The sequence below is a fragment of the Elgaria multicarinata genome, chromosome 6 (assembly GCF_023053635.1).
Source record: "Elgaria multicarinata webbii isolate HBS135686 ecotype San Diego chromosome 6, rElgMul1.1.pri, whole genome shotgun sequence".
NCBI classification, from domain to species: Eukaryota; Metazoa; Chordata; class Lepidosauria; order Squamata; family Anguidae; genus Elgaria; species Elgaria multicarinata.
This window is the reverse complement of record NC_086176.1, coordinates 121,311,678-121,337,408: the sequence shown is the minus strand read 5'-3', so window position 1 is coordinate 121,337,408 and position 25,731 is coordinate 121,311,678. Positions and strand designations below refer to the sequence as shown.

Below are 25,731 nucleotides of genomic sequence, written 5' to 3'. Positions count from 1 at the left end.
TGGCTCCAGTGCCACCGGCCTCCCTGTGAGCCATCCCTAGCCACCCAGGCCGATGCATTTATTCACTGGTTAAATCAGGACTCAAGCGGGGGGTGGGGTGGGGGATCCACACCATCTCCTCTTGCTGTGGTCCTGACTGGGATCATCCCCCCCCCCCCATCCACTATCGAAAGGGAGTTCTTGAAAACGTAATTTTAAAAAGCCCGTTAACATAATGTGTAGTTTGGCCCTGAATGGTCTCACGAACATCCCTGCCAGACATGCCAGGGATCTGCCGTAATCTGTATCTGACAGCGAGTTCTCTGCGGGCCACGGCAGATGTGGGGTCGAGTCCAAACTGTGACTCCCTGCCGTTGCTTTTAAGGGTTTAGAAACAACCACAACACCCTACGCGGGGAGGGGGGAGGCTGAGCAGGGACCTGGCGCGCTGGTCCTCCAGAGCGAGGGAAGCGAGCCCGCCCAGGGGCCTGTCCGAGCAGCGGGAGTTCCCTTGCGCCTCCACCTTTTAGTGTCACGCCATCAATGAATCCACACATTCCTGGAGAGGAAACCACCCGTTTGCTTACAAAGGCTCAGGTAAATCCTCCAGGGTTCCGCACAAGATACACATTCCACAGGTGGGAGAGGAGGGCCAATTAGCCGCCTTCCGCAACGGCAACCCGGGCAATTAAGTGCCTGCGGAACTCCCAGTGGGAGGGAGGGTGGGGGGAGGGAGGAGGCCAACTGGTTCAGCAGGGCTGGGCGGGCATCACCTGCTGAGTTATCGATGGATTGCTGCCGTTTAAATCCCGCCTTCCTACACACAGCACCCAAAGTGGCTAAGAGCCACGGCCACAAAAATACACGAGGGTAATGTTCTGAGCGTCTGCAACAGTAAGGAAGAGCTGGAAGGAAAAGCCCATCAAGCACGCACCAAACAAGGGCCCCATGAGAACACGCATTCAAGAGGCAGCTGGACAACCCTCTGTCAGGGATGCTTTAGGGTGGATTCCTGCGTTGAGCAGGGGGTTGGACTCGATGGCCTTGTAGGCCCCTTCCAAATCTGCTATTCTATGATTCTAAGATCACCCGTACAGAGCTGAGCTCTCTCCAGCCAAGCTACATGCCCTCCTCGCTCGGAAGGGGCGGCTGGGGCTATTTGAGGCCAACCCCCTCCCTGAGATTTAGCGAGACCCTAATTCTGCTGGCTGAACAGCACCGAAGTCTCGCTTCGAAAGCTTCGGCTGGCTTTGTGCATCGCCTGCCCTTTGGGGCTGGGAGGGGCCCTTCGGACCAGGCCTCCCGGTGCCCCAGAAAGCTCCTGCAGCCCTGCCATTCGCTGCCCCTCGGCCCCTGGCCCAGTCTCGGCTGACCGCTCCACACCGAACAGGCAGGGCAGGGCAGCGGCACAGACCTCAGCAAGTGGCACCCCCCAGCCAGAACACTGCAGGGAGGGAGGCAGGGAGGGAGGGGCTCACCTCAGTGCGGGGCAGATAGTCTGGGTCAGCGGGCACCCGAGCGATGGTCTCGCACAGGATGATGCCGTACGCAAAGACGTCCGCCTGGCGGGATGGAAGAGAGGAGACAGGCCGTCAGGCAGGCAGCAGAGGGGGAGCCACTACTGCAGCCCCCCACCCCCGTGGAGAGCCAGCAAGAGGAGAGGAGACCTGGCCACCCTGTCCAGCCTCCGCAGGACACTCGAGGCCCAGCGCCTCCATCCGCCACGCTGGCCCACAGCCAGGCTGATGCAGCTGTAAGCGGGGGGGGGGGTCGTGCATCCCACAGCACCGTTACCTTCTCGTTGTAGAGCTCCCCCCGGAGAACCTCTGGTGCCATCCAGTAGGGCGAACCAACCACAGCCAGGGGCTCCTTTCCGCCCCCCTCGCTGGAGGGAGAGAGGGGAGGGGGTGAAAGCAGTAGGATTAGCACGGAAGAGGAGCCCCCAGGGCACGCACACACACACACACACACCCGAGGCAGGGTGGGGAGAGCCAGACTCACCTGTACGTGGGGATCTTCTCGGCCAGGCCAAAGTCCCCCACGACAGCCGTGTAGCCGTTGTCGTCACACCTCACGAGGCAGTTCTGGGCGGGAGGAGAACAATGGTGGCGCGTGAAGCCCCCACCCCCCCCAGCCCAGGCAGGCAGCCGCTTCCCTGCACAGGGGGAACTGCAGCAGCACGGGCCAGCGGGGGAGGGGGGCAAGCCAGGAGGAGCCCCCTACCTTGGAAGTGAGGTCACGGTGGAAGATGCCCTTGCTGTGCAGGTAGCGCAGGCCGCGGGCGATGTCCAGCGCCAGCTGGATGCGGACCGGCCAGGGCAAGGGGGTGGGGCTGTCCAGCAGCTGCTCCAAGTTCCCACCGTTAATGTACTGCAGGGGGGGAGGGCAGAAAGCAGGGAGGGAGGGGGAGGTCAGGCGTCGCCCCTCCTCTGAGCCCCCACCGCCCCACTTCCCTCAGGAACAGGCCTGGGCCAGCAGCGGCTCCCCGGCTGCCTCTCCTTGGCCCAGGCAGGCAGGTGGCTCTCACCTCCGTCAGTGCATGGAGCTGGCCCTGGTGAACGCAGACGCCCATGAACCTAGGACAGAGGGATGGACAGACAGGAGCCAGTCAGGACTCAAGCCCCCGAGGGCACGTTCCCCGTGGAGCCCTGCCAGCCACCCTGCCAGCCACCGCCTCGGCCCCCAGTGAGCCCCCCCTCCGACCCAATCCCTGCTCAGCCACAGGCTCCTGAAGCCGTGCTGAGCAAGCGCCTGGCAGCCTCAGTCCTCACTCTGTAAAATGGGACTGACCAAAGGGTGGAAAGCCAAAATCTGAATTTCTGAAGAGGGGGCAGGAACAGCCGGTGGGATAGAAGACACGGAGACCAGGAAGAAGACGGGGAGCTGGGAGGACCCCCACCCCGCCAGCGCGTTTCTCAGCCTCTTCCAGAAAGTGCTGGCTGTTTTTCTCCACCGCCACCACCTCTATTATTTTAACATTTAAAGGCCAAAGACGTGCTAAGCAAGAGAAGCAGCAAGGACCCTGCCCAGAGGGGCACGATCCTCCTCTAGCCACTCCCCTGCGCCCTCCCTCCCGGCCTTGCTTCGAGAGCTCTGCTGGGATCTTGCACGTACGCTGCTCCAGCCAAGACTCTGCTGGGCACGTGGGGGCGAGCGAGGCAGAGAGAGCCAGGCGACCAGCTCCCGGCTACAGACAGGCACCTCGCGAGGAAGAGCAAGGACCTGGAGGGTCCGGCCCATGAGTAGCTCAGAGAGGACCCTCTCCAGGCATGGAAAGGGGGAAGGAGGCAGTGGAGGCTTTGAAACCAATGTGGCTGAGGCCGGCGGGGAGCGGGTAAAGGAGCAACCCCCCACTCACCACCCTTTTGGATCATGGCTCTCCCCATGCAGAGAGCAACGTCAGCCCCCCTCCCCTCCCCCCCATGCGCACGGGGCCTCACCGGAGGATGTTGGGATGCGAGAGGCGGTTCATGAGCTGCACTTCGCGCAGCATGTTGCCACGGTTACTCATCAGCTTGTTCATCTTCAGCACCATGATCTGCCCCGACTGGCGATGCCTCACCTGCAGGGAGGGGGCAGTTCTTAGGAGCCCCGGGAGCGGCCCTTGTGCAGAGACAGAGCCCACCCCCTCCCCCCGGCCCATCTGACCCAGGACTGGCGGGCCGGCAGCAGCGACACGGACTGGCAGCAACGCTCCCCCCCCCCCGGGTCAGGCCTCTTTCCTCGCCTTCCCTGGAGCTGCTGCTGGGCATCAAATCCGGGCCCTTCGGCACACAAAGCCAGGGTGTGACCCCCGAGCCACGGCACCAGCGGCATCTCCCAGTTCTCAGCCAGGCTACAACAGCGGTCCACAAGAGCTGGAGCAGAGGGGGGAGGAACCAGGAGCCCCAGCTGAGATGGCAGGAGAAGCAACCCACCACCTCGCAGTTGCACCCCGCAAGTGCCAGCCTCAGAAAGCCACCTGCCTTCAGCCTTTGCTGCCGGCAACAGCGTCAAAACACAGCAGCAGCCGACTGCAAAGCACTTTGTACGGAAGAGAGACGTGAAGAGTGGACTAGCAATGAGGACCTCATAGGTTCAGAGTAGCTTTATGGGGCCCACAAAAGCCACTGGGACTTCTAGCCAGCCAGCCAGCCAGGTAGCCAGCCCTCTGAAACACCAAAGAAAGGTAGGAACACGTCTGGCTGGAGCGAGAGGAGAGCATCACGTCCACCCACACAGAGCCCCTGCCCCCACCTGCCTCTAAAACTGGCACAACCAAACCCAGCTTCCACACTCCATGCGCCCACCCTGGCCTCAGTCCGCCCCATCCCCACTGGAACACCCCCAACACAAACCCCGCCCCCAGAGAACACAGCTGCCCAAGGAGCAGGCCTGAGAAACCCGCTTGAAGATACGTGTCTCATCAGTACAAGCCCATGAAGGATCACAGAATAGCAGAGTTGGAAGGGGCCTACAAGGTGATCGAGTCCAACCCCCTGTTCAGTGCAGGAATCCACCCTAAAGCATCCCTGACAGATCCAGCTGCCTCTTGAATAGGGTGACCCTATGAAAAGGAGGACAGGGCTCCTGTATCTTTAACAGTTGTATTAAAAAGGGAATTTCAGCAGGTATCATTTGTATATATGGGAAACCTGGTGAAATTTCCTCTTCATCACAACAGTTAAAGCTGCAGGTGCCCTGCCCTCTTTTAAATCTGGTCACTCTAGTATAGTTCCTGCACCTTTAACTGTTGTGATGAAGAGGAAATTTCACCAGGTGCTGCATGCATACAAATGACAGCTGCTGAAATTCTCTTTTCAATGCAACTGTTAAAGATACAGGAGCCCTGTCCTCTTTTCCATATGGTCACCCTACTCTTGAAGGCCTCTAGGGTGGGAGAGCCCACAACCTCCCTAGGTCACTGGTTCCATTGTCGTACTGCTCTAACAGTCAGGAAGTTTTTCCTGATGTCCAGCTGGAATCCTGTCACTTGAGCCCGTTATTCCGTGCCCTGCACTCTGGGAGAATCGGGAAGAGAGTCCAGGGTACCAAGTGGCAGTTCAAAAGCGGCCGGGGGGCGGAGGGCAGGGTAGAACCAAGGAAATGCAGATCGCGCCTGTGCTTGGGACTTGCTCCTAAACATGTCAACTGCACATGTTCAGGGCACGGGTGTGAGACTGTCCCCCCATCTCCCCCCCCCCCCCGCCCCCCAGAAGCCTGCTGAAGGTTTTGGAAAGACATTCCTAGTTCAAACAGCTTTTTATTATTAATTGCAGATTTCAACCAAAGACCTCCGTGTGGCTGTATATTTTTATTGACTTATTATTGCCCCTAAAATCCTCATGTGCTGTACAGAAATGAGGGACACCCCACCCACTGCCTGCCGGCTTACAAAGGAAAGAGAAGACGTTTGGAAAGGAAGGAGCGGCGAGCGAGACGGAAGCCGGGTCAGTCGCCGCCGTGCGCCAGGGTGAACAGAGGGGTCTTAAGGGGTCACTTGAAGGGACTCGTGGAGGAAGAGGGGGCTGGACATTGCGGGGGTCCCATCCAGCCCTCGGAGCTTCCCCAGAGGACCATGGCCCTCCCCCCAGCCCCACCCTGAAGGCTGTCTTTCGGGTGGCCATTACATCAGCCAGGTGGGCCTTGGAGAGGGGAGGCCCAGGAATCTGCCCCCCAGTCACGCAGTCCCCTTCGACACAAGGTGGGCCTCGCGTCCAGAGATGATCTCTGCCTTCAGTCAGGTCCAGGAAACAGCGCTGCCTTCCTCCTGTCAGGACGAGGTCTGGCACATGATGGGAGCCTACAGGGTGCTCCGGTTCTAGCTCCAGCAGGGCTCATCAGCCCTTGGCCAGCGTAGCCAGGGTCCCCGGGAGCTGTTGGCCAAAACATCGGCAGGGCCACAAGTTGCTCAGCCCTGATCTAAACAGAACCCCACCAGTCAGGCAGACAGACAGACAGACAGGCATTCTCTCAGGGCAGCGACCACAGCAGCATTTAGGAGCAATGCTCTTATGGAAGCAGCCCCCTGGCCCACGTCTGTCCAACACTACAAGACCGATGTGTTCCCCTGGGTGGCAGAAGGATTTTGCAGGGCCCAGCACAGAGGGGTTAATTACGATTCACCGCAGACCCGCCTGGGGAACACATATAGTTTTACATGTCCTCCTGAAGATAGGAGAAATTTCCCTTTCTGACCATGAATTTCTGCTTTGTCACTCTACGTACAATTGACCAGGCGTGGGTGCCTGCAATGAACAGGCCTGTTTGAAGGCCTACTCCGCGGCAATACAGGCAGTGAAAAAACTTCTTTTCTCTGCCACTCTTGCGTCTGCAAAGAGCCGTCCAGTGGAGCTGTTTCAGGTGTTCAGGGGTCTTTTACACACTGGCCCCCAAGAAGAGAATTCAGACCTTTCAACAGCCCTCTGTGACCAATTTGCCAAGCCCAATTTGTGGACAAAATCGCTCAGATCCACTCTGACTTGGATGCTGTAGTTGATACAGACCCAGTGGACGTAACTTTGGCACCTGCTTTACAGTGGCTCCATTCCTTCCTGGATGGGCAGGCCCAGAAGGTGGTGCTGGGGGGCTCCTGTTCGACTCCTTGGCCTGAGGGTTCTGTTTTGTCCCCTATGCTATTTAACATATACACAAAATCGTTGGGAGAGGTTATCCGGAGTTTCGGGGTGTGGTGCCACCAGTACACTGATGACACCCAACTCTACTACTCCTTTCCACCCAATTCCAAGGAAGCTGTTTTGGTGCTAAACCGGTGTCTGTTGGCAGAAATGGATTGGATGAGGCCAAACAAATTGAAGCTTAATCCAGACAAGTCAGAGGTGCTCCTGGCTAGTTGAAAGGCAGATCAGGGAATAGGGATTCAGCTTGTGCTGGATGGGGTTACACTCCCCATGAAGACAGAGGTCCGCAGCTTGGGTGTACTTCTGGATTCAGCCCTGAGCCTGGATGCTCAGGTTTCGGCGGTGGCCAGGAGTGCATTTGCACAGTTAAAGCTAGTGCGCCAGCTGCGCCCATTCCTAGAGATGTCAGACCTGGCCACGGTGACACATGCCTCAGTCACACCCCGATTGGATTGCTGTAACGGGCTCTACGTGGGGCTGCCTTTGAAGAGTGTTCGGAAACTCCAGCTGGTTCAAAGAGCTGCAGCTAGAATGTTGACCAGGGCTGGTAACAGGGAGCCGACAACTTCCCTGTTAAAACAGCTCCACTGGCTTCCAATCCAAAGTGCTGGTTATGACCTAAAAAGCCTACGACGCTTGCTTGCAACACACAGAGAGAGAGAGAGAGAGAGAGTGGTAGCTCAGTTGGAAATAGTTCAATTGGGAACAGGTGCTCCTGGCTACCAGAGGCCATTTCTGTCCCATTCTGTGTGATGGGATAAGACAAAGGCAGATAAAGCCTGGTCAAGTTAGGCAAAGACATTACAACAGACAAGGTCAAATAAAGTGCATCAAGTCTAGCCAGTCATGGCAGGCAAAGACAAGGCAGCGGACCTCTGACTCAGAGTAACAATGACAACAGGACCTTGGAGAGCTCCAAGTGAGCCCTCAGGACCATAGGAGGATGTTGTCTCAGCAGGGAGCTAGGCTGACAAGGCCTGTAGTGTGGTTAACTCCACCTGCCTGGAGGGACTGGACTGTAAACATAGGAAGGCCCACGCTGGATCAGACCAAAGCCCTTTTTAGTCCTGCATTCAATTCTTACAGTGGCCAAGCAGGTGCCAATGGGAAGGCCACAAGCAGGGCTTGAGTGCAAGGGGCCCCTTGCTTTACAGCGGCTACCATACAGAGACTTATTACCCATAAAACTGAAGACAATATATACACCCACCATGCCTTGTAGCCATTGAAAGCCTTATCTTCCACGAATCTCTCTAATCAGTCCAAGTTCTTGGCCAGTACTACTACCTGTAGAAGCATATCCCATAATCTAACTATGTGCAATGTGAAGAAGTACTTCCTTTCGTTTGTCCTAAATCTCCTACTATTCAGCTTCATGGGATGATCTTTTTGGGATCATTCACATTATAGATAATTTTAAAAACTTCTAGTATGCCCCTACCTTACTCTCCTTTTTTCTCAGCTGGGAATCCTAACGCTGTCATCCTTTTTTGAGACGCACCAGCCAGAGCAGTCCACCGTATTCTAAATGTAGTCACACCATTGATTTGTAGAAGACCTAGGGGGAATCCGCACATCATTCCGAGATCGCTTCTAAGCGACCCCAGTGCGGCGTGAAAGCGAGCGTGTAACTTGCCTTTTGAAGAGCCGACGAAGAGACATCCTTGCCGCCGCCGCCACCCACAGACCTCCTCGCCGACCGGCGAGGAGAGCTCGGCTGAAGAAGGCGGGGTTGAGAGCGGAAGAAGCTCTCCACCCCGCCTTCTTCCCCCAAGCTTTCCGTCCCAGCCGGCAAGGGAGTTGGGTGGCGGCGGCGGCGGGAAGGACCTCTCTTCGTCGGCTCTTCAAAAGGCAAGTTACACGCTCGCTTTCACGCCGCACTGGGGTCGCTTAGAAGCGATCTCAGAACGACGTGCGGATTCCCCCCAACTGTGATATTGTCAGTCTTATTTTCAATTCCTTTCTTAATAATCCCCAACAAGGAATATGCCCTTTTTTCACAGCAGCTGCACAGTGGGGTGACATTTTCATTGTGGTTTTCATCACAATTCCAAGATTCCTTTCCTGGTCAGTCACTGACAGCTCAAATCCTATCAGCAGCACATACGTGCATTTAGGATTTTGGGCCCCAAGCTGCATTACTTCCCACTTGCTTACATGCAACTGCATTTGCCATGTTGATGCCCACTCCTCAAGTCTGGAGAGATCCTTTTGGAATGCCTCACAGCCCCGTTTTGTTTAAACCACCCTAAATACTTTGGTCAGCAGCACACATTACTCCTAACTCCAGATCATTTATAAAGATTAAAAAAGCCCTGGTCCCCAAACAGATCGTGGGACGATGGCGACACTGCTTACATCCCTCCAGTGCGAGAACGGGCCAGTTATTCCTACCCTTGGCTTCCTATTCTTTAACCAGGAAGCAGAGCGAGCCCTTCAGCATACTGTGAAAAGGCCCTCCTGACGTGATCAGGCAGTCGCAGACTCCTATGAGGCCGGAGAAAGGGAGGCTGCACCGAGGGCAGGTGAGGGTGGCAGGGCTGTGCGCATTAGCCAGGGCGTCCCTGAGTAAGGTGCTGGAGCGGCACCCTTCCCTTGAGGAAGCAGCCTGAGCCTCGTCCTCATCAGCATCCTCCGCTCCGCCCTGCAAGGCCCAAGGGGCGCAGGGGGCCCTGACCACCTCCAGGCCCTCTTCTGGCTGCATCCTGCCCTCCCTCTCTTCCGACCCCGCTGAAATCTCAGGTCTGTCTGAGGAAGGGCTCCGGCTCACTCTGCCACCACAGCCCTCCAGGTGGTTGAACGAACAGGAAAGGGAACTTTAAAGGAAAAACCCACTGAAAGCTGCCAAGCTCACAAGGGCTCAGGCTGGTCCCTGTTACACGGAATCTAGGCATGGCCGGTCGGGGGGGGGGCAGGGTAGCCCCTCCCCCCGAGAGGGGCACTGGGATGAGACCCCTGCCTGCAGCCCAGAGGGAGGGGCCGGCCCAAAAGCTCCTGGAACACCCGCCAGGTGATACAGGAGCACAGACTTCGGGGGTTACTTGCACCCCGCACCACCTCTAACAGGCATTCGAGGCGCAGGATCCGGAGGGGCTCACAGCTTTGGCCCAGACCACTACACAGAGACACTGCAACGTGGCACTTGCCCAGTGTCCAATGGGGGTGCCACTGCTTCATGCCAGTGGGGGTTACCATGGGCTGCTGTAGGCATATGATGCTATGATTCTATAACCCCATCATAGCCTCCGCTATGTGGACTGGGTAGGCGCTGTCCCTCGCAGCACCAATGCCCACAATGATGCCGACGCCAGCCAAGCCCCACCTTCCACCTTGGAGCCTCAGAGCACGTGCAAAGGACTTTCACCGCCACACTGAGACGTTGCCTTAATGAAGCATCTTGCTGGTGAGGTGCAGCACTCTACACACGCTCAGTGGTTGCTTTGTGTCTGGGCAGAAGATCCATTGGCCAGCTGCCGCCGAGTGAGTCTTCTCCTGAACATGCTGCAAAGCTGGGGAATGCGGCACCCAGCGGCCGCCTCTCGCCTGGCAGCCTCAATCACCATTATTATTTATTTATTTATTTATTTATTTATTTATTTAGCACCATCAATGTACATGGTGCTGTACAGAGTAAAACAGTAAATAGCAAGACCCTGCCGCATAGGCTTACATTCTAATTAAATCATGGTAAGACAATAAGGAGGGGAAGAGAATGCAGACAGGATTGCTGAGGGGTGGGGTGGGGTGGGGTGGGGCGGGGTGTCACACCCTCTTTCTAAAGCAAGCACACCTGATGTCACCTCTTAGGCAGCCCCCCGCGTGCCCTGCCTGAAAGGGGCACAGGAAGAGGTCCTGCCTCAAACGCCAGGCTTGGAGCGCAGCCTGGGGAGGAAGAAGACCGTTTCCCCAAATGGGGACCAGCCAGGACCGGCAGCCCTGTAGCCCAATGCCACATGCCCAGGGCCGGGCGAGGAGTTCCCGGAGCCAGTAGAAGCCTCACAGCTGAGAAGGACGTGCCTCAGGTCTCCTAGAGGACGTGCAGAGAGCCCTTCGCTTCAGCCGGTCTCTGCTGTGGGGACCGGGCCCCACCACCCCTCACGCCAGCACTCAGGGCTGGACACAGCCTGGCAGGAGCCGCGCCGCAGCCAGACAGGCTCCAGAGCACGGCCTGATCCTGCCTCGGACCAGCACAGCCAGGCAATGCACCCAGCGGAGGCACAAACCCAGCAAAGACTGGCTCTCAGGCCCCCACCTGCGGGGACAGGCCTCCCTGAGCAGCTGCCCGGCCCAGCGGCTGCCCCCCCACCCCGGCCGCTCCTCCAGGGAGCCTCCCAAATTCCTCGGTGCTGCCGTCAGCGGCCTGCGCTTTGCCCTTTTTAGTCAATGCTCTCGCAACGCAGCCACGCCAGACCAGGCCTCTGTTGCCGCCTGCTTCCCTCCTCCCACAGAGGAGGCCACAGAGACCCCCACGCGGCCCGGCCCAGCCTCAGCACACCCGGCCTGCACGCTGGTGGAAACCGGGAAAGGGAGGGAGGGAGGGAGGGAGGGAGGGAGGCCCCTCCCCACTGCTGGAAGACCTTGGGTGCGGGGGCCGGGGGGGGGGGAGGAAGAGCATCTGTGACTGGGTTGGCTGCCAGGACAGGCCAGCAGAGCCCGGCCTCCACTCCCTGCCCCACCAGAAGGAGGAGGGGAAGTGGCCATTCCCAGCTTTGCTGACGGGGCCGCCTCCAGCCCCCTGCCTTGGCACATCCCAGCCTCCACGCCAGAAACAAGGAGAGGAGCTGGGGCTCAGGCCCAGCCGGAAGCTGCATTCTCCAGCCAGGAAGCCCTGCTCCACACCCAAAGGCATGGGAGGAAAATGCCCTCTGCACGTGCTCAGGGCCCCTTGCTTTATTACTTCTTTGCATCATCCTCAAAGGAGCTCTGGGCGCTTCTGGGGCTGAGTCTGCACCCAGCCCAGGGCTTCCTGGTCAGACAGCGGGCCGCGTCTCAGCTCCAGAAAGATCAAGTTCCGCACCAACACACGACCTTGCTTAGCTAAGGTGCCGGGTGGAGGCAGGGCTGTGGGGGACATGCCTGGGAGGGGCAGAGCCCCACAGCCCTGCCTGGGCCGTCACAGCCATGCCCAACCCCCTGGCACACCTGGTCAGACGCTAGATAAACGCTCTGGAACTAGGGGGCAGTGTGTGTGCTGGGGGTGGGGGGTGTCTCCCGACCGGCTCCCCCACCCACCCACCCGCCGCCTGTTGTGCAGGCTTGATCCGCGAAACCCGATGAGGCAGCCCAGCCTCACACATTCAGGCCTCCGTGCAGCTCTTTAATTATTGAGCCGTTCAGCCCTTGGCGGCCACAGGGATCAGGTGTTGCCCCATCTTGTCTTCCCTCCCAGGCGAGGAGGATAAAGGAGACCAGTTAGGCATGACCACCCACACAAGCGCTGGGATCCCGCCAACAAGAAAGCTTCCCTCAGACTTCTATTTATTTTATTTATTATTGCATTTATACCCTGCCTTTTTTCCTCCAAGGAACCCAAGGCGGCGTACATAATCCTCCTCCTCTCCACTTTATCCTCACAACAACAAACCTGTGAGGTGGGTTGGGCTGAGAGTCTGTGACTGGCCCAAAGCCGCCCAGTGGATTTCCATGGCCGAGTGGGGCCCAGAGCCCGGATCTCCTGACTCCCAGTCTGACACTCTAACCACTACACCACACTGGCTCTAGTCCCCGATCATGGCAGAGGACGGGGGTGGTCAACTTGTGGCCCTCCAGATGGCGTGGCCTACAATTGCCCTAGCCAGTACAGCCGTGACGGATGATGGGAATTGTAGGCCAAAACATCTGGAGGGCCACAAGCTGCCCTCCCCCGGCACAGGACAACTTCCCGTGCGTTGCCTGTTTTTACTAAAAAAGGGGGCAGAGGGGGCCCTCCCTGCCACTGGAGGAGAGGACATTTGGACTCCGATAGAAGCCCCTCCCCACAGCCCTCAGTTGCACGTGGAGAAAAGCCAGCCCAAACCCAGGAATTACACTGCTCTAAGCTCTTGGGTTAACATTTAAGCTTTTGCAAACGTTAACACACCCTCCCTGATGTTAGAGAACCAACAGGCTTATCCTGCAGTGGAATGGGGGATGTCCAGAGTTCGGCAGAAGTCCTTCCTCTGGATCCTCTCGCCCACTGTCAAAACAGGGTCAGGACGCACCTTTGGGACAAGGGCCTCTCTTTCTTGCTTGCATAAGAATAAATTGATAGCTGGAACAGGGAGGTTTGAGCATATAACACCGATTCTGGCCCACTTTTATTGGCTGCCTATACGTTTCCGAGCCCAATTTAAGGTGCTGGTTTTAACCTATAAAGCCCTACATGGCTTGGGACCGCAATACCTGACAGAATGCCTCTCCCGACATGAACCTACCCGTACACCGCGCTCGACATCTAAGGTCCTCCTCCGAGTGCCTACTCCGAGGGAAGCTCGGAGGATGGCAACAAGGGAGAGGGCCTTCTTGGTGGTGGCCCCCTGACTGTGGAATGATTTCCCCAATGAGGCTCACTTGGTGCCAAAATTGTTATCTTTTCGGTGCCAGGTCAAGACTTTTCTCTTCTCCCAGGCATTTTAACAGGATTTTAACAGCATTTAACAACATTAGTTTGTTTTAATGGCCCCCAGAATTGTTGTTTTTCATAGAATCATAGAATCATAGAATAGCAGAGTTGGAAGGGGTTAAATGGATACTGTTGTTTTTATACCGTTTTTATTTTTTGATGGTTTTTAAATTTTGTATACTTTTTAATGTTTACCATTTTTAACTGTTGTAAACCGCCCAGAGAGCTTTGGCTGTGGGGCGGTATATAAATGTAATAAATAAATAAATAAATAAAATGATAAAATACAGAATTCCTTCCAGAGGCTCCAAATACAGCCCCCACCTTTCCAGAATGCCGCTTTGTGCTACACGTAACCATTGGCCATGGAACGCATTTAACATCCATCAATTGCTGCCGTCTTTACCTTGCTTGTCTTTCCACACACAGAGACCAATTTACAGACTGGGGAACCAAGGCAGAGGCATGACCATTGGCCCGAGGCCCCACCAGGTGTGTGGCAGGGGCTTCTGTGGATCCCACCATCTCAGGTCATACAGCCACTGCCAAACGCTGGGGGCGGGGCGGCCAGTGTGTTGGTGCCCGAATTTGATGCCTCTCCTGTGGGGTTTCCCAACAGCCTGGCAGAAGCCTGGAGCTGCACACGGAACGGGCCTCTAGTGCGGACAAGCGGCCGGGGGGGGGGGGGGGGCAGCAAGAGAGCCTAAACCAGGAGGTTGAGGCAATGAGCCAAGGCCCCTCCCTCCCGGGAAGCTCCACACTCTGCAGCAGCCAGCGCGACCCAGCGCCTAGTGGACAGAGCCAAGGCCCAGCACCTTGGTGCCCTCGGCCTTCTGTGGCCTCTAAGATCTGAAACGAGGCCGTGGCGGCTCTCAGGCGGGTTGGTGCTTATCTTCTTAGAGGCCTGATCTTAAGTTTTCTTCTGATTAGCCTGGATTTTTTAAAAAAGAACATCTTAAGAGCCCTGAAGGAACAAACCAGAGCCACCGCCCCCCCCCCATGCCCTGCCCACATAGTTTTGCATGTTTGGCCTTGGCCGGCCCAGGCCTCCAGTCGCCTCCAGCCTGGCTCTTCACCACCTGGCATGAAGAGCAGGGCTGTCGCACAGTGCCGCTTGCAAGCATTCAGAGCCTTTTGCCTCCACTATGGAAGCCAGCTGGGAAGTGGAAGCGCGCACACACACACACACACACTTGCCCCATCGGGGGGAGGGGGGTGCCTCCCTGTGCCACCCGTCCCAGGCCCCCCTTGTGCTGCCCAGGCTCCCTGAGCAGCCCGGAGAGGTGTAGTTTTAAAACTTGATTTTGATCTTACTTTTATACTGTTAGTTTTACTCTCCCCTGTGCCTGTTTGGTGCATTCTCTTCCCCTTCTTATTGTTTTATTATGATTCTATTAGAATGTAAGCCTATGCGGCAGGGTTTTGCTATTTTATTGTTTTACTCTGTACAGCACCAGGTACACGGATGGTGCTATATAAATAAATAAATAATATTAATAGTGGGGCAAAGGGGAGGTAGCTGCCCCCGGTGCCACCGGCATCTCCCGTTAGCCTGTTCTCGTGCGAGGGGACCCGCCGCCCCGCCTGTGACTGGTGTCAGAGGGGGCTCAAGGCTGGGCTGCCCCAGACTTGGTACCTGACCGGGATGCTTCCAGTGAGGAGAGTCCAGGCAGCCACGCAGCTGTGGGAGGGCTGTGCGTGGGCCAGGCCTGGGCTGGCTGCTCAACCCTCCACACAGCAGCAAAACACAGCCAAGGTGAGCCAGGCTGTAAGGAGGCTCAGATGCCAGGGCTTCTGAGCAAGAGCCCCCGGGAGCCGTCACCCTGTACAGGAGCTAATCGGTCCTCGTCAGCACCATCACCAGACCACGAGGCCCAGCGCTATCCAGGGGGAAGTCCAGGGGCGCAGAAAGGCTTCCTGTTCCTCGCGCTCGCTGGCCAGGGGCGGCCTCCCTTCGGCACGGGGCCTACCCAATGGGCACTCACAAGCCGCACCAGCAGATCGGACTCAACAGAATCAGGAGGAGGAGCTGCACAGCCGTGGGCGAAAAGCAAGCAGCCGGCATCTTCGGGGGCGAACGTCTGCATGCCGCTTGCAGGGTTTGGGGCCCTGGCCGTGGGCATTTCGGCAGCATTCGGGGACCAGGCAGGCTGCTGCACCAACAAGCCTCAGGGGGGAAGCTCGGCCTTCTGCCGCATCCGTGGTGGGGCCACTGCAGCCTCGCCATGAAACATCCGGAGACGCAAACGCCCATGAAGCGACAAGCCAGAAGGCAACATCACGGCACAAGCCCCAGCAACCCACGGCATTTCTTGGAGAGCCGACAGAGGAGAAGGGGGTCCCCGGCCAGACCCAGCCGCCGGCTCCTTGCCCTCCTGTTCTCAGCAAGCCTTTCCTCCTCTCCTGAACGTTTCACACACACACACCCTTCTGCCCCGTTTCAGCAGTGTAGTAATGGCCACCCATTTGGGTGGTTTAAAAGAGGGTTGGATAAATGCCAGGAGGTGAAGGCTATCCATGGCTACTAGCCCTGATGGCTGTGTGCTATCTCCAGTATTCAAGGCAACAAGCCTGTGTGCACCAGTTGCTGGGGAACATGGCTGGGAGGGTGCTGCTGCACCCATGTCCTGCCTTGTTGGTCCCTGGCAGACGGCTGCCTGGCCACCGTGTGAACAGAGTGCTGAACTAGACGGACCCTCGGTCTGATCCAGCCTCAGGGCTCTTCTGATGTTCTTAACAGGCCCAGGCGGTGAACACCAGCAAAGGCACAATCATCCTCGGAGGCCCGGTAGGGAACATGTTGCAAGGCTGCTGCCGTTAGCTAACCCTTAGACGTACAAACAGGACGGAACAGGAGGCCAGGAGGCCACAAGGGCTCCTCACCACGGAGGCAGGCGCCAGGCGTCCCTCCGACACCTTTGAAGGCGCCAAGCCTCAAAGCCGGCAAGGACGCACGGTAATGTTTCCGGCCTGCGAGGGACGGAGACGCGCTCCTGAAGCAGCGTGGGGCTGCTGCCCTGCTTTGGCAAAGTCCCGCTGAACTTGGAAGTGTCAGCAGCTCTGGGCCTGCGGCCGGGGTGGGTGGGGCGTGACTGCAAAAGGCACGGCTGGGGCTGAATTGCTCCTTCCCTCACAGCGGGGAGTCAGGTTTCTAAATGTTTGGAAGGGAGGGAGCCAGAGCCCAGATTCTGCAGGCAGGCTGGCGGTTCAGTTACAAGCATCTCCAGGAGCAGGACTTGCAAAAACCTCCCACCCCTCTCACCCTCACCCCGCTCCTCCCTCCCTCCCTCCCTCCCTCCCTCTCTCTCTCTCTCTCTCTCTGTGTGTCTCTCTGTGCCTAAGACCGTGGAGACCCCCGGCTCAGCCCTTGCAGATGATTCTGGGCTTCAGGGGAACAATGGTTTGACGACTCAGTAGAAAGCAGCTTGCAATGAAGGGACAGAGCTCGCAGAACTCTGCTGACCATTCCTGCATTGAGCAGGGGGTTGGACTCGATGGCCTTGTAGGCCCCTTCCAACTCTCCTCTCCGTGGAGCCTGCTGGGCCGGGCCTGGGCACCTGATGCCTCCCCCCTCCCAGAGTCCCTGCAAACAGGCTGGGAAGGAGATCAAAGGAGACGGCTGGGCTACGGCCTAGGGGTGGGGGGAGGGCGAAGGGGGAGCACAAAACCTGCTCTTGCGTGGCAGAGGCGGGATCATCTCTCTCCACCCCCCCTCAAGGGGCACACAGCACACACACCCCTGCAAGGGTAGCTGAAAGGGCCACCCCACCCACTCCAATGCCTGGATCAAGATGAAGCCACTCCTGGCAGAGACGAGAGCCACCCCCACCATCACACACCCCTCTTGGCAGGACCACCCGGCTGGAGGCTGCACCCAAAAGGACCCGGGCAGGGGGCTCCTCCACCAACCTTGGTGAGGGGCTGCTGAGGCCTCCCAACTCCGGTCCGGCCGAGAGAAAGAGGGGCGAGAGCAGCCGAGATGCCTGCCGTGATGCCAACCGCCCTCCTCTCCTCCCCCACCCCGGCCATTCCCACCTCCTGGCACCAGGCCCGCCGTCCTGGCACATTCCTGGCGTTGAGCCCTGTCAGGCCTGCCACCCACCTCCCAACACCAGCCAGAGCCAAGCCGGGCCTCCACACACACACACACACACTCCCTGGGCTGAGCCCTTCGCCTCCCCACGGGCTCCCAGGCCTTCGCCTCCCACCTCCTGCTCTGCTCTGCCTCCCCACGGCTTCCAATCCCATTCCCTACAGCCTGGCTGGCAGCTCCGGCCCCAGAGATCTCCTCGGTGGCTTTGACAGGAAACGCTGCCGCCTTGATTACAGCAACATTAATGAGCCGGTCCCAAGGCGCCAAGCTGGGCCTCTCCCTTCTCTAGGCCTCAGTGCAAACACACAGAAAATGCGCCACAGCCTCTCCGCTGGGCCTGCGCCACGGGCTGAGCCAGCAAGCCGAAGGCAGGGCAGAAGCCACACCTGGGGGTTGGTGGGCTTCCCTTGCCTGGGCGGGTCACAAGTGCACAAGCCTGGCCTGGAGGCTGCAGCATGTGTGCGCGCGCATGCGTGCGCCTTTCTACTACCTCAAACACCCTGTCAGGAACCTCCACTTGCTGCTTGCTTTTTTCTTTGGGTAGGAGGGGAGGCTCATACAAAAAGCTCCAGTTGCCATGTTTTGGAACCTGCTACAACTCCCCAAATACAGAGGAGGGGAGGGGAGGGGAGTCCTCCCCGTCCATTGTGGTGTTAAGTTAACCTTCCTTTCGGAGAGAGCCAGGGCTGAAAACCAGCTTCAAGGTTCAGCCTCCAGCGGAGCCACAAAGCAGCAAACTTCCTGAGCAAAGCTTTGGCACAATGCGCAATCCCCTCTGATGCACAGCCCCCAAAGTTCACCACATGCACCTCCTCTGTGGGAAACACTTCCTGCAGCACATGGGCCTGGTGGCAGAAATCCAAACCACCAGTGCGCCTCGCGGGAGGGAAACCAAACGGCCAACCCCAACCCCCCCCAGAAAGGTAGGGCCGGCCCCGCTCCGGCTCCACCAGGCAATCTTCCGCAAGCTGCGAGGGGCCCCTCAGGAAGGGCCCTGCAGGGCAAAGACAGCCTCCAGCTGATCCAAGCCAGAGAGGCAAGGCTCACGCGACTGGAGAAACCCAGCTGAATAGCAGCAAAATCCTGCCCTGACTCCAAAGCCTCAGCCTCAGCTCCCAACACAAAGAAAAGCACCCAGCAGGGCGTCCACGATTTTCACCAACGAAAAAGCCTCCACAAGCTGGAACGGACCCAGCGACATGGAGCCACTGAGGACTCCAGCATCCCTAGTGCAGAAAGGACAGGAGGCGGCAGCCAAGCGACCCAGCCAAAGGCAGGAGCTTCCTGGCACCAACGGCTGACCAAGCAGAAGCACCCAATCCAGGGAGGTGCTGAGCAGAATCATCAGAGGATGAAGGGGATCCTTGGTAAAAGGAGAAACCCAATCAGCTCAAAGACGCCCTTTTGGCCTACGAACACAGTCAGGAGCGGGGCAAAGAAGGCACAGATTGACTGCCCAGGAGCGGGGGTGGGGGGGGGTGGGGGGAGCCCGATCCACACACAGCACCCAAACTGCGCAGCTGGGAGTCTCCGAAGAGCAAGTCCGTTTGGCTCAGAAAGGCCTTTGGGAGGAACGGGCGCAAAGCCCCCTTCGCCTACCAACACAAGGTGCAGCAGCAGCAGCAGCTGTCCACAAACAGGCCAGGGCAAAACCCAGTCTCCACAGCCCAGTGGCACCAGCCACGGGAGCACTGGGCGTAAGAAAAGACGCAGCCCTCTGGTGGCCTTCGCCTGTTCCACAGCTTTTCACCCTCACAAAGAACTTTTCCTATTTACAACAAACACCCCCCCCCCCCCCGGTGTTTTTCATTTTAAACGGAACGCGATGCTCTGAGCTTCAATATCTGGAACCCTGGATCTGCCCTCGAACCGGGAGCCCAGAAGGGAGGCTCCCTGAGGAGCAACGAGCCAGCTGGCTGGGAACGCCAGGGGTGCTGCCGGGGGCAGGGCTGTGAAGGGCCTCGCGCAGTTGCTGCCCCCTTTGCAGAGAGGAGTGACAAATCCAGCGGACATGGGGCTGGAACAGACCGAAAGAGCAGGCGGCTCTGCTGCAGACAGAGCGGGGCAGAGCCCCTCACGCCCGGCCTGGCCCTCCCTCTCCCCCACAGGTCCGCCTTCTATTATTTATTTATTTATTTATTTATTCCTATAGCACCGACAATGTACTTGGTGCTGTACAGAATATACAAATAAAACAGCGATACCCTGCCTAGAGGCTTAGTCTTCTGACTGAAAGTCTCCCGGAAAGGGCCCCTGCTTCTCCCAGTTGCTCCCCAGCCGCGCTGCACGCTCACCAAGCATGTCACCGTCCCACCTCACTCCGGTGTGGCCCTGCAAGAGCCCTGCGCTCGGGGAACAGGGTCGGCCCAACTGCACAAGCAGCAGAAGCAGCTGTCCAGGGCAGGCCGTGGGGCCTTTTGTGCTCCAGCAGTCTGGGCCTGCGTGTGCAACGTTGAGAAAGACCTCTGGCCCGGCCGGGCAGCTATTCAGGGGCCCAAATGGCTTGGACCAGCCTTGGCAAGAGCTGCGTGTCTCTTCCTTTGAATGAGCCGTGTGGATGCGCCCTGGCTGGACCATGGCCCACACTGCAGGAGTGTGGTGAACTCCAGTTCAGAGCCTATCTGCAAGGCGCAGCGAAATGAACGCACAGATCTCTTAGGCAGACTCACCCTGGGCTTGGCTGAGGATTGGGCCCCACCTGAGGTGGCAGAAGCCTGGTGACAAACAGCCCAACAGGCCAGCCGGGATGATGCAAACGCCACAAGGAAACCCTGCCCGGACCAGCCATCGCCGGAGACCCGGACCAGCAGCCCTCCCTCCCCAGAGCCAGCTGCAAGGTGCACCTCGCTCTCACCGCCCTCCCCTGTACCTCAGCAGCTCACGGCTTATTTCACGGAGCTGGCAGCTCCTCTCCCGCCTGGGCACCGACAGGCACCGTGGACGTGGCTGCCCTGAGAGTCCTCTCCTCCTCAAAGTCCTGCCAAGAACGCAGAGGCGGCCACAGGCATGGCACAATCCCAGCATGCACTGCTCCAGAAACTGGGACACCTTCAGGGCCACGTCTAAACAGTTCAGGAGACGCTGTGGCTATAAGGAAGCCTCTGCCACCAAGACGACCAGAGAGCCCGTCCAAATCAAGGTGCCTTCAGCAAACTGGTCACAGGACAGCCAGGTCAAGCAGAGACGGGCACATCACATTGCCAGAGGCCAGCAGCAGGCAGCCAGGTAGCCGGCGGGGCAGAAGCAGTGCTAGAGAACCACTGGACGGGGTGGGTGGGGAGGAGAACGGGCCGACTGGCAGAAAGCTCCAAGGGGCGCGGGGTCATGGCCAGAATGAAGATACGCCTGCGCTAAGGCCCAATGAAGAGTTCCTTTCTCCTTCCTGCTCAGGAGAGGGGCATGAAGCCCTAGGCAGATGGGGAAGGCTGGGGTGTGAGGGTGCACTGCCACAGGAGACACCCCGGCATGCCACAGTGGCTGGTTGCTCAGAGCTCCCACGTGGGAGAGGCCACAGCACAGCTCTCCTGGGTGACTCCAGCGTAGCACCGGCTACCTGTGTGGTCACAGAGAGATGGGCCTGGAGCCGTGTGGCCTCCGTTCAAAGGGTGGCTCACGAGGGTGATGAACCGCACCACTGGACATGAAGCAGGCCGGACTGCAGACATCCTCCTCATCAAAGGGTGCCAGAGGACCACGGACCCAAACAAGCCAGGGGCACACCCAGCAGAAGAGCTGTCCCCCCCCCCCCCCAGTCTCCAGCAGCCTTCTTGGCCAGGACAGGGTCCCCCAGGTGCAGGCTCTGCCCACTCGGGATTCCTCAGAGAACAAGAATAGGAGCGGCATTTGAATTCCTGCTTTGCATAGATGACCTCAGTCACCTTTACCACTGCCCTGTAAGGTAGGCCAGGGTAGCTCTCCCCCATCTTGCACATGGCTGAAACTGAGAGTCAAAGGCTTGCTGGAGGACTCCAAGTGGTCCTGCCAAAGGTCAAATTGGAACTGACGCCCTTTTCACCCAGTGCTCGGACTCTCGGCTGCTGGACTGCTGAGGAGCTTTCTTCTCATGCCACAGACAGGCCCAGTGGCTGGAGGAGGCTGCCTTTCCCCAAACTGGAACAGCCCTCCTCTGGCCAGCTCAAGAGCAGGCAGGAGCTGGCCTTCCGGGGCCAGACACTGGTTCACGCGGCCCGGGCAACAGCAGCACCTGACCCAATCCTGCCTCCCAATCCCCCACCCCCAGGGGCGGAAGCCTCACCCACACTGCCTGAAAGAGGCGGGCAACCCCACATCTGCCCCAGTTCATACGCGACCTCTACATTTGGGGCTGGACAGCCAGCCCCCCCCTTCCAGGGCCTCCTCCGGCCAGCCATAGGGGGCAGAGGCGGGGGTGCCCTTTCCTGGTCTCCCCCAGGCGCAGGCCTGGCTGTGCCCCGAGAAGCGCCCGCCGGCCCACCCAGGCACCCACCCGCGGCCTGGGTGCTTCACCCCTCCCTCCTCAGCCAGGCTCGCAGGCTGTAAACAGAGCCGGACCCTCCTCCTCGCTCGCTCGCTCGCTGTCAAACGCGGCCTCAGCAGCAGCGGCCGTGGCGGAGGCAGAAGGCGCCTCCTGCCCGCCCCCTCCCTCCCTGCCGTGGCCTGGAGCAGATCCCATTCTTAGCGCCACAAAGCTCCGAGCTGTCAACTCCGAGCCAGGCCTGGAAGCACGCCGCGATCAGGCCGGAGCCACGCGGGGCGATCCTGGAACAGGGTGGCCCGGGAGGCCCCCACACGACAGCGCCGTCCCCCGCAAGGCACGGGAGCCCGCGGGGTCCGGGAGGCTGCCCCGCGCAAGGCCGCGCCGCCCTGGCAAGGGCCGGGGCGCCCAGTGCGCCCCCGAAAGCCCTGGGGGAGCCCGAGGGCCCTGCGACCGGCGGCCCCGGCTGGATGGAGGCGCCCCGGCCCCGCAACGCCGCCAGCCCCCCGGGCCCTGCGCTGCCCAGCCCCCGAGGAGCGCGCCGCCTGCCCTGCCCTGCCCTGCCCTGCCCGGAGGGGGCCGCCCACGGGCGCCGCGGGCCCCGGCCGAAAGGCCGACAGCAGGAGCCGCGCACCGAGGCGAGGCGCCCCCGCCGCCGCCCCCCGCCGCTCGCCCCGCTCACCTTGAAGACCTCCGAGAAGAAGCCGGCGCCAATCTTCTCGCAGTAGAAGTCGTCGATGCGCGCCAGCGTGGAGACGGCGCTGCGCAGCGCCCGGTAGGAGGAAGGCCGCAGGCGCCCCCCGCCCGGCCAGCCCCCCGGCGGCTCCCCCTCGGCCTCGTCCAGCCGCAGGGAGAGCCCGGGCCGCCGGGGCAGCTTCTCCCAGTCCATGTCCGGGGTGGCCAGCAGCAGCGGCCCCAGGGCCATTCACATGGTGCCCGGCGCGCGGCGGCGGCGGCGGCCCCTTCGCCCGGGCGCCGAGAGGGGCGGCGGCGGCGGCGGCGGCGGCGGCGAGGGGGGCGGGGCGCGGGCCCGACACCCGCGGGAGGATCGGCGGCGCGAGGCGGCGGGGCGCGCGGGGGGGGGGGCAAGGCGCGACGCGCGGGGCTCCGGCGGCCGGGGGCGCGGCGGCGCGGGGCGGCTTGCTCTGCGCTGAGCTGCGACGGCGCGGGGCTCGGCCGCTCGGGATCTCGCCTTCCCTACGGCCCGCGGAGCGGAGGCGGAGTCGGGGCGGGCCGGCAGGCGGGGCGAGCCTTAACTCCTCGGCTGCCGCGGCCGGAGCCGAACCGAGCGCCCCAGCAGCAGCGGAGCGCTGGCGGCCCTGCCGGGCTTAGCCTGGGCACCTCAAGGCAGCGGCCGCGGAGAGCTCCGCGCCCGGGACGGGACGGGACGGCTGCCTCGGGCCCGGGCCCAGCGCGGGGGCTTCGCGACAGGCCGGCCTGCGCCCCGGCACCCGCCGCGGCGCCCCTCCCTTTCTTCGGCCGGAGCGCCGCCTGACGCCGGAGAAGCCCCCAGGCTCGCTCGCCCCTTCCTCCGCCCCGCTTGGCTTGGCCGCGCCTGCCCTGCTCCTCCCTTGGAGAAAAGCGGGGCCCCCGAGAGCCCCGGGGCAGGCAGCGGGAGGCGGCCTTGGAGGCCAAGCCGGGGCGGAGGCGACAGGCAGCCCGCCGCCCTGTGCCGCTTCCCCGAGACTGGCCCTCCCTCTGCCCACGGTCGACCCGCGTCCCCGCGAGGGCTCGGGAAACACGCTTGCTGCTGGAACTCCCTGCCTCAGGATGTGGCCAGGGCCACCGAGGCTATAAGGGGGCGGGGCGGGGGGTCAGACAAAACGATGGCGGTGTCTGCTTGCCCAGGGTCATCCATTCCTCAGGATGCCCCCCACCCCACCCCGGTCTACTTTCTTTGAAGCATTTTTATGCCGGGCCTCATCCCGGCATAGCCGTCTTACATGCACTGAGTAAAACAAGTCAGAGCCCCTCTTTGCAGGCTGCCAATCTAAAAAGACACAGCACACAAGGAATAAAGGAATGGTGGGATAGAGGGGATGAGGAAAAATGAAGCTGTCCTTCAGCAGGCGTGGCCCCCTTCCCCTCTCATCTCCCTCATAGAATCATAGAATAGCAGAGTTAGAAGGACCCTACAAGGCCATCGAGTCCAACCCCCTGCTCAATGCAGGAATCCACCTTAAAGCATCCCTGACAGATGGTTGTCCAGCTGCCTCTTGAAGGCCTCTAGTGTGGGAGAGCCCACGACCTCCCTAGGTAACTGGTTCCATTGTCGTACTGCTCTAACAGTCAGGAAGTTTTTCCTGATGTCCAGCTGGAATCTGGCTTCCTTTAACTTGAGCCCGTTATTCCGTGTCCTGCACTCTGGGAGGATTGAGAAGAGATCCTGGCCCTCCTCTGTGTGACAACCTTTTAAGTCTTTGAAGAGTGCTCTCATGTCTCCCTCAATCTTCTGTTCTCCAGGCTAAACATGCCCAGTCTCTCTTCATAGGGCTTTGTTTCTAGACCCCTGATCATCCTGGTTGCCCTCCTCTGAACACGCTCCAGCTTGTCTGCGGCCTTTTTGAATTGTGGAGCCCAGAACTGGACGCAATACTCTAGATGAGGCCTAACCAGGGCCGAATAGAGAGGAACCAGGACCTCACGTGATTTGGAAGCTGTACTTCTATTAATGCATTTGCCTTTCTTGCAGCCATATTGCAAGAACCTCTGTACAACCTGCTGGAATTGCCTCAAGACCAGAGGCCCCTTGCCCCTGAAGGCCAGGCTCTGAGTAGCAGCAGCAGAGCGTGGTGATGGGGGGGGGGGGGGCTATGGTCATAGAATAATAGAGTTGGAAGAGGCTTATAAGGCCAGTGAGTCCAACCCCCTGCCCAATGCAGTGGGCTTCCCCACCCACCCCCTGGACATCTGCTTGGCCACCATGGGCCTTTGGACTGACCCTGCCTCAGGGCTCTTCTCATGCTCCTGATTGTCCATCCAGACTTTGTCTCATTCACCACCTTTTGGGGCAGCGAATTCCATGAACTAATGATGTGCTGTGTGAAGAAGGGCTTCCTTTTGTCTGCCCCTGAATCTCCTGCCAATCAATTCCTGGATGATCTCCAAGTCCTACTGTTATGAAAGAGAATTTTCCCTTTCCTCTCCAACCTCTTACGGCTTTCCTCATTGGGAAGATCCACACACACACACACCCGCCTAGCCTAGCATTTGCAAGGGACCGTCCTTTTCCATCCCTTCAGCAACATCCCAGCATCTATTCCTGGGATGGAGTGGCCGGGGATGGGCCCCCAGCTGTGCCACATGCAGCAGGGGGAAACTGGAAGGGCCCCGGCAAGCGCTCTCCAGGTGAGGGAGGAGAGGACAAAAAGAACCACGGATGCCACGTGCCACTTTTTTTTTAAAAGGCAAGAGCAGGTGCAGAGAGGCCGTCAGGGCTGTGACGCAAGAGAGGTGTGTAAGCGTGTGTGTGCAGTGGAGGGGGCATTAACAGCAGCATCTGTGAACTGTGTGTTATGTGTGTGGAGGATCAACGCAAATCCCACCCTAGGCAGGACAGTTAACAAGAAGATGAGGTCATAGGTCAGAAGTCCAGCAGAGAAATAACATTTCTCAGGATGCTTTTTAGAAGAGCTGGTTAATCATGCACCAGAAGGGTTCTCAGGAGGCATCTTCTGCCCCATTGCAGGAGCAATGACCTTGAAGGTCAGCATGGGCCCGCACTGAGACACTCTCTCTTGGAAATGACCCTTGGATGGATGTGCTGCAAGATGGGGCAGCTGGTTCCCTCATTTTCCTTCGGAGCAGCAGGCTGGGAACTGTAAATCCCAGGGCGGAAGGTAGTCCTGAGATGGGCCGTCACTGGGGCGGCCTTACGGCTGTCCATCACCCGCACCCACCACTGCTGTGGCTACTTGCCATTTCATATTGCGGACCCATTAAGTTGCCAGCTAGAGGTCTCCTTGGACACCTTCAGTCTGGGCTT

At 59.4% G+C, this 25,731-nt stretch overlaps 1 protein-coding gene across 1 annotated transcript in view; it reads right to left on the bottom strand.

The window, feature by feature from the left end:
- The window catches only part of TESK1 (testis associated actin remodelling kinase 1), a 29,736-nt gene extending 7,102 nt beyond the window's left edge, over window positions 1-22,634 (bottom strand). The window contains exons 1-7 of the mRNA XM_063128371.1: window positions 22,429-22,634; window positions 3,420-3,541; window positions 2,507-2,555; window positions 2,203-2,349; window positions 1,981-2,063; window positions 1,774-1,864; window positions 1,458-1,541 (exon numbers count right to left, since the gene is read on the bottom strand). Of these exons, the coding sequence (XP_062984441.1) occupies window positions 1,458-1,541; window positions 1,774-1,864; window positions 1,981-2,063; window positions 2,203-2,349; window positions 2,507-2,555; window positions 3,420-3,514 (549 nt within the window). The 5' untranslated portion in view covers window positions 3,515-3,541; window positions 22,429-22,634. The remainder of the gene's footprint in view (window positions 1-1,457; window positions 1,542-1,773; window positions 1,865-1,980; window positions 2,064-2,202; window positions 2,350-2,506; window positions 2,556-3,419; window positions 3,542-22,428) is intronic.
- Between the last annotated feature and the right edge of the window lie 3,097 nt (window positions 22,635-25,731).